The sequence below is a fragment of the Camellia sinensis genome, chromosome 14 (assembly GCF_055761805.1).
Source record: "Camellia sinensis isolate YWXY chromosome 14, ASM5576180v1, whole genome shotgun sequence".
NCBI classification, from domain to species: Eukaryota; Viridiplantae; Streptophyta; class Magnoliopsida; order Ericales; family Theaceae; genus Camellia; species Camellia sinensis.
The window spans coordinates 1,555,209-1,569,613 of record NC_138974.1 but is presented as its reverse complement, the minus strand read 5'-3'; the positions used below and the strand labels follow the sequence as shown (position 1 = coordinate 1,569,613).

Here is a 14,405-nt window from a genome sequence, read left to right as displayed (position 1 = left end):
GCGGTTGGAGCTCTGGGAGATAGAGAGATAGTCATGAACGAACATTGCTTGTTCGATCCCCAAAAAAAACATTGTCCTTTGGTTTAACTTATATTTTAAAATATAAGTTACTGAAGAAAATTTTGAAAATAAAAAATTTGTTTGGTTATAAATTTTAAAAATAATTTTGAGCTGATTTATAATTTATTTATTTTTTTAGTTGAATAAATGAATGTAAGAGAAATTTGATTAATTGATGTGTAAAATGTGAGAAAACGAATAGATGAGAGGGGAAAAAATGGTTAATTGATTTATTAATAATAAAAGATAAAAAAAAATAAAAAGAAGGATAGAGAAGAGAGAAAATTGATTTTTGAGTTGTATTTTAAAAATTTATTAACTAAACAAATTTTTTTTATTTTTTTAGCCAAATCATGTTTAGGAATAGATTATTTTAATTGACTTTTTAATTTTTTTGATTATTTTGATCTGGTTTAAATTTTGGATGATAAGTTTTTTTTTTTTAGTTGATTTGATAGCTGTGAAAGAAAAAAAAATAATTATAATGTAAATGTAATATTTTGTCTTATTAATTATTTTAATATATTTTATTTTTATTAACTATTTTAACCTCCAACCCAACTTTCTAAACATCCCTATGCGATCCCAAAAAAAATATTTGCATGGCCTTCTTCTATTTTTTTCTAGATGAATAAAAAATAAATTTAAAAAATTATAAATCAGTTCAACTCAAACCAAATCATAACTTGATTTGATTTTTTCAATATACAATTGGATTTTATTTTTAAAATAGATGAATTATATTTTACAATTCAATTCATGGATTTGTTGTTATAGTTCTAATTTAGAGCTAAAGCAAGCCTAAATTTATTGATAAATTATGAAATCTAAATTTATTAAGAAAAGTATTTTACTTTTCATTTCTAATTAATTTATTATATTACAAAAAATTTAATAATAAAACTGATACAACTAAAATTACAGTGATCAAATTGACACAATAAATAAATTACAGAAATTACATATATAATTTGATAAAAAAATTATCAAAGAAAATTGGGGCCAAAGGAAGCTAGAATGTGCAAAATTTTGGAAATATGCAATTTCAAAGTCTTACTCCATAAACATTGGAGGCAAGAACACATCGGGGGTATATTAGCTGCATTTTTTTGGCTAGAAAAGCATGGTCAGATTCAATGTCTAAGTGGTAGGACTGCAAACAAGCCGAGTCAAATTTTATAACATTCGAGCTCGGCCCAACTTATTTACAAAGTGCTTCGACTTATTTACAAAGTGTTCGAGCTCGGCTCGAGCTCCAAAAGAGCTACAATATCTAAACCTCGGCTCGTTTGAAATTTATATAACTCGAGCTCGGCTCCTAATGGCTTGTTAAGCCAAGAAAGAACCATGGAAGCCAATAAGCTAACCCTCTGCACTTGCACTTAGATAGAAGTTTGTCCACCTTAAAATGTATTTTGTAATCGATGTGGGACTTCCAACAAACGCACCAAACAACGTCGTTTGGCACAACATTTTCATCGCTGAGAGAGGAAACACTTTTGTGTCCAAATGCTTATAAAGTGGTGAATTGTTGGCACACTAATCAACCAAAAAAAAGCAAAGGCAATATTTTTTATATTAAAATAATAAGATATCAACATCATTGATGGACCAGTTAAAATATTTTATTTTAAAATAAATGTAGTATAATATGTTAATATTTATTATAATATATAATATATAAAAAATATATATTTTTTTTTTAAATATAAAAATATAAAATTAATATTTATATTTTTGAGCTCGCGAGCTTATTCGGGTCAAGCAATATTAAGTTCGAGCTCGGTTTGTTTATTAATTGAGCTTGAAATTTAAGCACGAGCTCGGCTCGTTTATTAATTGAGCTATTAATCGAGCTGAGTTCGAACGAATTTTAACGAGCCGAACTCGAACTTGTTTATGAAGAGTTCGATTCGTTTGCAATCCTACTAAGTGGTTTATTTTGATAATTGTTTGTTCAAACAAATTTAAAAATATAAGTTCCCCAAAAAAATTTAAAAATATAAAATATTTAAGATAAAATCAAGTTTTGAAATATGATTTAGGCCAATTGATGAATTCAAAACTCCATCAACCTCTTTTACTTGCTTCTTGTGTTGTGTATTTAATCTATATATTATAAATTACATCCAGAGTCAATAATATAAATAAATATATGAATCTCTTCCACTTTTTTTTAGTCAACGTGAGATTCTTTATCTTGATAAGTATTAACTCGATAATGTGCATTACTCTCACTAACTCATCATTCATGGACTATGTAATAAGTCATGAGTCTCAAATAAATAGTAAATAACAAATATTAAAATACACCAACAATAATCAATTATATTTATTCTTTAAGCCCATGTGTGTGAATTATTAAAATAAATATAAGATTAATTTAATAATAACAATCGCACGGTTTGCATCATATTTATTTTGTAATGCATTCTCAAAATTTTGTGACTCATTTCTATGAAAAATTGGATAAATACAATTTTGACTTAGAAAATAAATGAAGCTTATCAAAATAATTCACGTGATCCTGCACAATATCGAATTGGATGGTTGAATTCATTTTAGAAATGGTCAAGCCTGTCCTAAAAGAAAAATGTTATATAAATTAATAAATTTTATAAATATTTGTATTAACTAATGTAAAATGTTACATTAGGATCCACTTCATTAATATGTCATCAATTAGTCGAATTTGTTTTATAAAATTTATTAATTTGTTTAGTATCACTCTTTTAAAAATGAAGAGAAGTCAATCATATCCATCTACTTATTTCAATTATTTCAGTCGGGTTTCAGCTGGGTATGGACTTGAGAACACAGTCTCATCTTTAAGGATGTGCTATATTAACACTTTTTGTAAATCAAAGGTTTGCATATTGTCTACCCATTAATCCGGTGAATAATGAATAACTTCACATCAGTGAATATTAGAAAAATTATTTTTTAATTAGTTATAAATTTTAGGATAAATTACAAATATATCCCTTGAGGTTTGCTTGAAGTACAGATTGCCCCCTATAATTTGAAAAATTACAAATACCTCATTATTAGTATTTTTTATTTATCAGAATTAACTAAAAAAATAAAATTCATAATTGCACTCCTATACAATAATAAAATTACCTAAATTATTAATTGAAACATATTTATAACATCATTAAAAACTGTTAATTGAGTTGATAATTTATTAATAAAAGAGGCGATTTGTTATGAAATTCGAAACCTCAGGGGGTGGAATGTAATTTCCAAAATTACAGGGGGCGATTCGTATTTTAATCAAACATCAGGAGTGTATTTGTAATTTATCTTAAATTTTATAAACATTAAAAAATAAAATTATAAATATCTTTATGAATTTGTAATTAATTTTTGAAGATACAATCCCTTAACTTTTTTTTGAATTTAATATTGAGTTTATAAATAGGTGAATAAGGTTTTGTATGGGATGTCATTTTTTTGGCTGAAAAAAATTTAATATTTGGGTTGCACCCAAAAAAAAATTTTGAAAAAAGTTAGAGAATCTTTATACCAATTTAAAAAGACCAAACTATTCTCATGAATGCATATGTGTTTATCTTTGGAAAAGTAAAACGAAAATTTTTAGCAAAATACAAAAATATTATATATAAACCAACAAGTGCATACTATGTAGCTCTGAAATTCCGTTTCATTGTATACATCTGAACATTAAGTGCAATGAATCTGACACATTGCTTTTCCAGGCAAGAGAACTCATGCTTGTAGATGCACTGCCAAAAACAAATGGTTATTTTGGATTTGCAACAAGCATTCAGGATCCGGCTGAATACTGGAAGGTTTGATAATCTTTTAATATAAAAAAAAAAACCTCCAATTTGATATGGTTGGGTTGTGTTTCTTAAGCTATTGTGTAATCCATTTGCTAAAAATTGTAGCTAGACGACTCGACAATAAAAAAAATTGAAACTTCTTCCAACCAAGAGCTCAAGGAGTCTACAGATCTGATCCTGCAGATTCGGAGAAGGGATCTGTACCGTGTATGTGAATACTTAACATGAGAGTAAATGTAATTCAAAAGCTTGTTATATGCATACTTTAATTATTTTGATAAATTTGTGTAATGAGTTTGTTGTTCCCAAGGAAAAGCTTGAGCACTTCAAAAACGTCACTCCCCAAGACATCATTTGTTCTCAGATCCTTTTAAATCTTATTCTAATAAATTTGCGTATTTTTGCCTAGGGAAATAGAATCGCTTACAATTAATTTTTTCCCAAGCTTCAAACATATTGCAAAACTCAGTTTCCCCAGCAACGAAACAATTGCTTTCTGTGCTCAGTCAATAGTAACCAACATAAACTTCTCAATCAAAATTCATCATCTATTTTTGTTGATTTCCAAAATGATTTACTAAGATGAGAGCATTTTTAAATTTTTCTATGTGGCTGGCTGGGACAGAGAAAGGGAAGGGAGAGAGGGGATGGCGGTTGGTCCTTGTAGGTGGGGAAGACAAAAGACGGTTCGGTGATGGTGGCGGACGATGGCGGCTACTACGGAAGAGAAGGAAACATAATATCATTAGAAAAAAGATAGTGTAAAGTTTAAATATTTGTAGTAGTAGAATCGTAAATATATCCCACATCGTTCATAATCTAATTAGAAAAGAGATAGTATAAAATTTAAATATTCGTAGTAGTATAATTGTAAACTTATCCCACATCATTTAAAAACAACGCATAATGTTTGAATATAAGGGGTGATTGAGACATTTAATAATTGCCGAGCTAAGTAGCGTTAGCTTATGACTCAAGCGAGGGCACCAAAGTGTTTGGATGATGGTAAAGTTGATAGATGGCTTTAACCCTTGAACTCTAGCTAGACCAGCGAACCTGTAGGTTCTACCTAGCTTAGTTGAACTCAGGCTAAAACGATTAAACCACTAGGTTCTAGGTAGCTTGGTTGAACTCAGGCTAGACCGAGTAAACCTCTAGGTTCTAGCTAGCTTAGTTGAACCCTGTAGGTTGTGGCCAACTTAGTTGAACTCAGGCTAGACCAGTGAACCTGTGAGTTGTGCCCAGCTTAGTTGAACTTTGGCTAGACAGTGAACCTGTAGGTTCTCTGGCTATAGCTTTAGTTTAAGTCATTGGACAACCACTTTTTTTTTCTGTTTTTTTTTTTTGTAATAGAAAGTAAAAATAATAATATTGTGATTATCAAGGATGGACTTTTATTTTTCATGTATAAAATAAATAAATTAGTATTGTTATGATCATGGATGGATCTTGAAAATTTGAAAATCTAAATATTCTTTTGCACCCTGTGGATCGGTCCTTGGTGATGATTACAAAACATAAAATTGATGATTTTTTCTATTTCAATCAATAACATTTGGTGGGTTTAGCAACTAACCAAATAAACTCATTACTGCAACTCTTCAATTTTTAAGCATTTACCCTCGCCACTCTGTTCGGTGTCTGCGTATGACTGTAGAAGATCCATGGTGACGCGGTTGGAGTTTAGGGAGAGAGAGAGAGTGATAGTCATGACCGAACTTTGCTTGTTCCCCAAAAAAAAAACACTCTCCTTTGGTTTAACTTATATTTAAAAAATAAGTTATTGAAAAAAAAATTGAAAATTTGTTTGGTTTTAAATTTTAAAAATAATTTTGAGCTGATTTATAATTTATTTTTATTTTTTTTTTAGTTAAATAGATGAATGTAAGAGAAAATTTAATTAATTGATGTGTAAAATGTGAGAGAATGAATAGATGAGAGGGAAAAAAATGGATAATTGATTTATTAATAATAAAAGATAAAAAATAAAATAAAAAGAAGGATAGAGAAGAGAGAAAATTGAGTATTGAGTTTTGAGTTGTATTTTAAAAATTTATTAACCAAACAAATTTTTTTATTTTTTTATGCAAATCATGTTTAGGAATAGATTATTTTAATTGACTGTTTAATTTTTTGATTATTTTAATCTGGTTTAAATTTTGGATGATAAGTTTTTTTTTTTTTAGTTAATTTGATAGCTGTGAAAGAAAAAAAAATAATTATAATTTAAATATAATATTTTATCTTATTAATTTTTTTAATATATTTTATTTTTATTAACTATTTTAACCTCCAACCCAACTTTCTAAACATCCCTATGCGATCCCAAAAAAAATATTTGCATGGCCTTCTTCTATTTTTTTTCTAGATGAATAAAAAATAAATTAAAAAAATTATAAATCAGTTCGATTCAAATCAAATCATGACTTGATTTGATTTTTTCAATATACAATTGGATTTTATTTTCAAAATAGATTAATTATATTTTACAATTCAGTTCATGGATTTGTTGTTATAGTTCTGATTTAGAGCTAAAGCAAGCCTAAATTTATTGATAAATTATGAAATCTAAATTTAAGTTAGATTTCTTGAATAGTTAATGTTAAATTCATGTATTTTAAATCTACAACTATCCGAATAGACACATTCGTATTAGTTTGTCTCTTGTATCAAGTTGATGATTTGATTATATCAATTTTATAATTGAATTTTTCATATCGTGTTAATTTAGTCAAAATAATGTCACTTTAGTAATGAGCTGCTTTTTTTGGCTAGAAAAGCATGGTCAGATTCAATGATAAGTTTTGTGGGATTGTCTAAGTGGTCTATTTTGATAATTGTTTGTTCAAACAAATTTAAAAATATAAGTTCCCAAAAAAAAATTAAAAATATAAAATATTCAAGATAAAATCAAGTTTTGAAATATGATTTAGGCCAATTGATGAATTCAAAACTCCATCAACCTCTTCTACTTGCTTCTTGTGTTGTGTATTTAATCTATATATTATAAATTACATCCAAAGTCAATAACATAGATAAATATATGAATCTCTTATACTTTTTTTTAGTCAACGCGAGATTCTTTATCTTGATAAGTACTAACTCGATAATGTCCATTACTCTCACTGACTCATCATTCATGAACTATGTAATAAGTCATGAGTCTCAAATAAATAGTAAATAACAAATATTAAAATACACCAACAATAATCAATTGTATTTATTCTTTAAGCCCATGTGTGTGAATTATTCAAATAAATATGAGATTATAAATTTAACAATCACAATCGCACGGTTTGCATCATATTTATTTTGTAATGCATTCGCAAATTTTTGTGACTCATTTCTATGAAAAATTGGATAAATACAATTTTGACTTAGAAAATAAATGAAGCTTATCAAAATAATTCACGTGATCCTGCACAATATCGAATTGGATGGTTGAATTCATTTTAGAAATGGTCAAGCCTGTCCTAAAAGAAAAATGTTATATAAATTAATAAATTTTATAAATATTTGTATTAACTAATGTAAAATGTTACATTAGGATCCACTTCATTAATATGTCATCAATTAGTCGAAATTTTTTTATAAAATTTATTAATTTGTTTAATATCACTGTTTTAAAAATGGAGAGAAGTCAATTATATCCATCTCCTCATTTGGATTATCTGGATTATCTCAGTCGGGTTTCAGCTGGGTATGGACTTGAGAACATAGTCTCATCTTTAAGGATGTGCTATATTAACACTTTTTGTAAATCAAAGGTTTGCATATTGTCTACCCATTAATCTGGTGAATAATGAATAATTTCAAATCAGTGAATATTTGAAAATTTGTTTTAAAATTAGTTATAAATTTTATAAACATTTAAAAATAAAATTATAAATATCCTTATGAATTTGTAATTAATTTTTGAAGATACAATCCCCTAACTTTTTTTTTGAATTTAATATTGAGTTTATAAATAGGTGAATAAGGCCTTGTATGAGACGTCAGTTTTTTGACACCCTGTTAAGGCAACATGACCATAATTATATATCGTCCTCTTGCAGTTCTGTAATGAGTTTGCAGCTCCTAAGGAAAAGCTTGAGCACTTCAAAAACGTCACTCCCCAAGATATCATTTGTTCTCAGGTCCTTTTAAATCTTATTCTAATAAATTTGTGTATTTTTGCCTAGAGAAATAGAATCGCTTACAATTAATTTTTTTCCAAGCTTCAAACATATTGTAAAACTCACTTTCCCGAGCAACGAAACAATTGCTTTCTGTACTCAGTCAATAGTAACCAACATGAGTCCAACATCAAAATTACTACTCTTTTACATAGAGGAAAAAAAATCCTTTCAAAACTATGAGAAGTTAACCAAACTGCAATCATTAGCATCTACATTTAGCAAAAAGTGGGGTATATTTAGATTCAAGTTGTAAAAGTCTGGAATAAATACATTCAGCACGAAGTTAAAATATTTAAAAAGCAAAGTGGACTCTAAATCTAGAAAAGTAGATGTAATTACATAATTCACAGTTTGTTGAATCAAGGCCAAATCAATATGATTTCGAACTGAGATACAAGGTAAAACATGTTTGACTGCAAGAGTGTTAATACAAGACCAACCATCCCAACCAACAAGTTCAGCATAGAAACATAATAAAGGTTTGAGTTCAGACATATCAACAAAATGCCTAAATATTCTCTTATAAACCCTTGCATTCTACAATTCATTTGACCATATGTTTCAAACAACATAATACCTTTGACCATATGTTTCAAACAACATAATACCTGATCAAGGAAGCAATTCATATTCTATTGGAGTTCATTCGCCCAATGAAGATTGAAGATTCTTTCTAACAGAGACCTAAATTGGTTTCCATGATCTAAATACAAAACTATTTTCCTGGAATTAGCACACTGACAAACATGCCTAGCACATTGCATACTGAATTACTCACGGCCAAGAATCACAAAATCGAACACTGGACTTGCACAGTAAGTAATGTTTCTGGTTCGCACTCTAGTTCCTGTAAAAACAACAGTCATGACAATAACATATCAATACCATTCACAATTATGAGACACCCAAAAACCAAAAAGCAAAAAACAGAGAAACAACAAAATAACAAACTCATTCTTTTGATTGTTGCCATTCTTGTATAGTCAAAATTTCTTTGCTGCATATGCACAAAATTCATATGTTAAAACAAACGAACGAACAAAACAAAACAAAACAAAAGGCCAAGACACTTTATGCTCTAAATGTCTTAGCACTAGATGCATAGAACAGATGGCATGGAAAAACTACAATATTCATCAACATAATTTAATGTTAAATTAGAAAATTAAAATAAAATTAATTAGTTTACGTTTTTGGTTTATGTTTATAAAAATTTTATAAACAGGTTTTTATTTATTTTTAAAAAAACATAAATTACAAACGCGTTTGGTTTGAACAAAATGTTTAAAAAAATTTAAAAACATAAACTAAAAAATATGTTTGTTCAGGCCTAAAATATTTATATTTATTTTTATTATTTATCACAATGGGATCACACACATTATAATTGAAAAAAATTAATTAAAAAAAATAATTGAAAAAAAAAATTAATTGGAAAAAAAATTAATTGAAAAGAAAATCATTGAAAAAAAAATATCTAAAAAAAATTAATTAAAAAAAAACTTATTTGAAAAAAAAATGAAAAAAAATTAATTAAAAAAATAATTGAAAAAAAATTTAATTGGGAAAAAATATTTGAAAAAAATATTAATTGAAAAAAAATTGTTTTAAAAAAATTAATTGAAAAAAAAAATTATATGAAAAAAAAAATCGAAAAAAAATTATTTGAAAAAAAATTAATTGAAAAAAAATTGAAAATTGAAAACGTAAACTCATTTTTGGAGTTTACGTTTTTTCCTGAAATTTATAAACTGAGACAGCCATTTATAAACCAAAAATATTATCAAACAAATTTTTATGATAGTTTTTTAAGTTTTTGTAAATATAAACTGAAAACTAAAAACGGAATGGTTACCAAACAGGCGCTAACTATTCAAGAAATCTAACTTAAATTTAGATTTCATAATTTATCAATAAATTTAGGCTTGCTTTAGCTCTAAATCAGAACTATAACAACAAATCCATGAACTGAATTGTAAAATATAATTAATCTATTTTGAAAATAAAATCCAATTGTATATTGAAAAAATCAAATCAAGTCATGATTTGATTTGAATCGAACTGATTTATAATTTTTTTAATTTATTTTTTATTCATCTAGAAAAAAAATAGAAGAAGGCCATGCAAATATTTTTTTTGGGATAGCATAGGGATGTTTAGAAAGTTGGGTTGGAGGTTAAAATAGTTAATAAAAATAAAATATATTAAAAAAATTAATAAGATAAAATATTATATTTAAATTATAATTATTTTTTTTTCTTTCACAGCTATCAAATTAACTAAAAAAAAAAAACTTATCATTCAAAATTTAAACCAGATTAAAATAATCAAAAAATTAAACAGTCAATTAAAATAATCTATTCCTAAACATGATTTGCATAAAAAAATAAAAAAAATTGTTTGGTTAATAAATTTTTAAAATACAACTCAAAACTCAATACTCAATTTTCTCTCTTCTCTATCCTTCTTTTTATTTTATTTTTTATCTTTTATTATTAATAAATCAATTATCCATTTTTTTCCCTCTCATCTATTCATTCTCTCACATTTTACACATCAATTAATTAAATTTTCTCTTACATTCATCTATTTAACTAAAAATAAATAAAAATAAATTATAAATCAGCTCAAAATTATTTTTAAAATTTAAAACCAAACAAATTTTCAATTTTCAATTTTTTTTTTCAATAACTTATTTTTAAAAATATAAGTTAAACCAAAGGAGAGTGTTTTTTTTTTTGGGAACAAGCAAAGTTCAGTCATGACTATCACTCTCTCTCTCTCCCTGAACTCCAACCGCGTCACCATGGATCTTCTACAGTCATACGCAGACACCAAACAGAGTGGCGAGGGTAAATGCTTAAAAATTGAAGAGTTGCAGTAATGAGTTTATTTGGTTAGTTGCTAAACCCACCAAATGTTATTGATTGAAATAGAAAAAATCATCAATTTTATGTTTTGTAATCATCACCAAGGACCGATCCACAGGGTGCAAAAGAATATTTAGATTTTCAAATTTTCAAGATCCATCCATGATCATAACAATACTAATTTATTTATTTTATACATGAAAAATAAAAGTCCATCCTTGATAATCACAATATTATTATTTTTATTTTCTATTACAAAAAAAAAAAAAGAAAAAAAAAAGTGGTTGTCCAATGACTTAAACTAAAGCTATAGCCAGAGAACCTACAGATTCACTGTCTAGCCAAAGTTCAACTAAGCTGGGCACAACTCACAGGTTCACTGGTCTAGCCTGAGTTCAACTAAGTTGGCCACAACCTACAGGGTTCAACTAAGTTAGCTAGAACCTAGAGGTTTACTCGGTCTAGCCTGAGTTCAACCAAGCAACCTAGAACCTAGTGGTTTAATCGTTTTAGCCTGAGTTCAACTAAGCTAGCTAGAACCTACAGGTTCGCTGGTCTAGCCAGAGTTCAAGCGTTAAAGCCATCTATCAACTTTACCATCATCCAAACACTTTGGTGCCCTCGCTTGAGTCATAAGCTAACGCTACTTAGCTCGGCAATTATTAGATGTCTCAATCACCCCTTATATTCAAACATTATGCGTTGTTTTTAAATGATGTGGGATAAGTTTACAATTATACTACTACGAATATTTAAATTTTACACTATCTCTTTTCTAATTAGATTATGAACGATGTGGGATATATTTAAGATTCTACTACTACAAATATTTAAACTTTACACTATCTTTTTTCTAATGATATTATGTTTCCTTCTCTTCCGTAGTAGCCGCCATCGTCCGCCACCATCACCGAACCATCTTTTGTCTTCCCCACCTACAAGGACCAACCGCCATCCCCTCTCTCCCTTCCCTTTCTCTGTCCCAGCCAGCCACATAGAAAAATTTAAAAATTCTCTCATCTTAGTAAATCATTTTGGAAATCAACAAAAATAGATGATGAATTTTGATTGAGAAGTTTATGTTGGTTACTATTGACTGAGCACAAAAAGCAATTGTTTCGTTGCTGGGGAAACTGAGTTTTGCAATATGTTTGAAGCTTGGAAAAAAATTAATTGTAAGCGATTCTATTTCCCTAGGCAAAAATACGCAAATTTATTAGAATAAGATTTAAAAGGATCTGAGAACAAATGATGTCTTGGGGAGTGACGTTTTTGAAGTGCTCAAGCTTTTCCTTGGGAACAACAAACTCATTACACAAATTTATCAAAATAATTAAAGTATGCATATAACAAGCTTTTGAATTACATTTACTCTCATGTTAAGTATTCACATACACGGTACAGATCCCTTCTCCGAATCTGCAGGATCAGATCTGTAGACTCCTTGAGCTCTTGGTTGGAAGAAGTTTCAATTTTTTTTATTGTCGAGTCGTCTAGCTACAATTTTTAGCAAATGGATTACACAATAGCTTAAGAAATACAACCCAACCATATCAAATTGGAGGTTTTTTTTTATATTAAAAGATTATCAAACCTTCCAGTATTCAGCCGGATCCTGAATGCTTGTTGCAAATCCAAAATAACCATTTGTTTTTGGCAGTGCATCTACAAGCATGAGTTCTCTTGCCTGGAAAAGCAATGTGTCAGATTCATTGCACTTAATGTTCAGATGTATACAATGAAACGGAATTTCAGAGCTACATAGTATGCACTTGTTGGTTTATATATAATATTTTTGTATTTTGCTAAAAATTTTCGTTTTACTTTTCCAAAGATAAACACATATGCATTCATGAGAATAGTTTGGTCTTTTTAAATTGGTATAAAGATTCTCTAACTTTTTTCAAAATTTTTTTTTGTGTGCAACCCAAATATTAAATTTTTTTCAGCCAAAAAAATGACATCCCATACAAAACCTTATTCACCTATTTATAAACTCAGTATTAAATTCAAAAAAAAGTTAAGGGATTGTATCTTCAAAAATTAATTACAAATTCATAAAGATATTTATAATTTTATTTTTTAATGTTTATAAAATTTAAGATAAATTACAAATACACTCCTGATGTTTGATTAAAATACGAATCGCCCCCTGTAATTTTGGAAATTACATTCCACCCCCTGAGGTTTCGAATTTCATAACAAATCGCCTCTTTTATTAATAAATTATCAACTCAATTAACAGTTTTTAATGATGTTATAAATATGTTTCAATTAATAATTTAGGTAATTTTATTATTGTATAGGAGTGCAATTATGAATTTTATTTTTTTAGTTAATTCTGATAAATAAAAAATACTAATAATGAGGTATTTGTAATTTTTCAAATTATAGGGGGCAATCTGTACTTCAAGCAAACCTCAAGGGATATATTTGTAATTTATCCTAAAATTTATAACTAATTTAAAAATAATTTTTCTAATATTCACTGATGTGAAGTTATTCATTATTCACCGGATTAATGGGTAGACAATATGCAAACCTTTGATTTACAAAAAGTGTTAATATAGCACATCCTTAAAGATGAGACTGTGTTCTCAAGTCTATACCCAGCTGAAACCCGACTGAAATAATTGAAATAAGTAGATGGATATGATTGACTTCTCTTCATTTTTAAAAGAGTGATATTAAACAAATTAATAAATTTTATAAAACAAATTCGACTAATTGATGACATATTAATGAAGTGGATCCTAATGTAACATTTTACATTAGTTAATACAAATATTTATAAAATTTATTAATTTATATAACATTTTTCTTTTAGGACAGGCTTGACCATTTCTAAAATGAATTCAACCATCCAATTCGATATTGTGTAGGATCACGTGAATTATTTTGATAAGCTTCATTTATTTTCTAAGTCAAAATTGTATTTATCCAATTTTTCATAGAAATGAGTCACAAAATTTTGAGAATGCATTACAAAATAAATATGATGCAAACCGTGCGATTGTTATTATTAAATTAATCTTATATTTATTTTAATAATTCACACACATGGGCTTAAAGAATAAATATAATTGATTATTGTTGGTGTATTTTAATGTTTGTTATTTACTACTTATTTGAGACTCATGACTTATTACATAGTCCATGAATGATGAGTTAGTGAGAGTAATGCACATTATCGAGTTAATACTTATCAAGATAAAAAATCTCACGTTGACTAAAAAAAAGTGGAAGAGATTCATATATTTATTTATATTATTGACTCTGGATGTAATTTATAATATATAGATTAAATACACAACACAAGAAGCAAGTAAAAGAGGTTGATGGAGTTTTGAATTCATCAATTGGCCTAAATCATATTTCAAAACTTGATTTTATCTTAAATATTTTATATTTTTAAATTTTTTTTGGGAACTTATATTTTTAAATTTGTTTGAACAAACAATTATCAAAATAAACCACTTAGTAGGACT

General features: G+C 27.4%; 1 protein-coding gene across 1 annotated transcript in view; it reads right to left on the bottom strand.

The window, feature by feature from the left end:
- Positions 1-13,588, bottom strand: part of LOC114273153 (U1 small nuclear ribonucleoprotein C-like) — a 33,742-nt gene extending 20,154 nt beyond the window's left edge. Inside the window, exons 1-3 of the mRNA XM_082906847.1 lie at positions 13,460-13,588; positions 12,512-12,604; positions 12,313-12,414 (exon numbers count right to left, since the gene is read on the bottom strand). Coding sequence (XP_082762973.1) covers positions 12,313-12,414; positions 12,512-12,604; positions 13,460-13,588 — 324 coding nt within the window. The remainder of the gene's footprint in view (positions 1-12,312; positions 12,415-12,511; positions 12,605-13,459) is intronic.
- Positions 13,589-14,405: the final 817 nt, after the last annotated feature.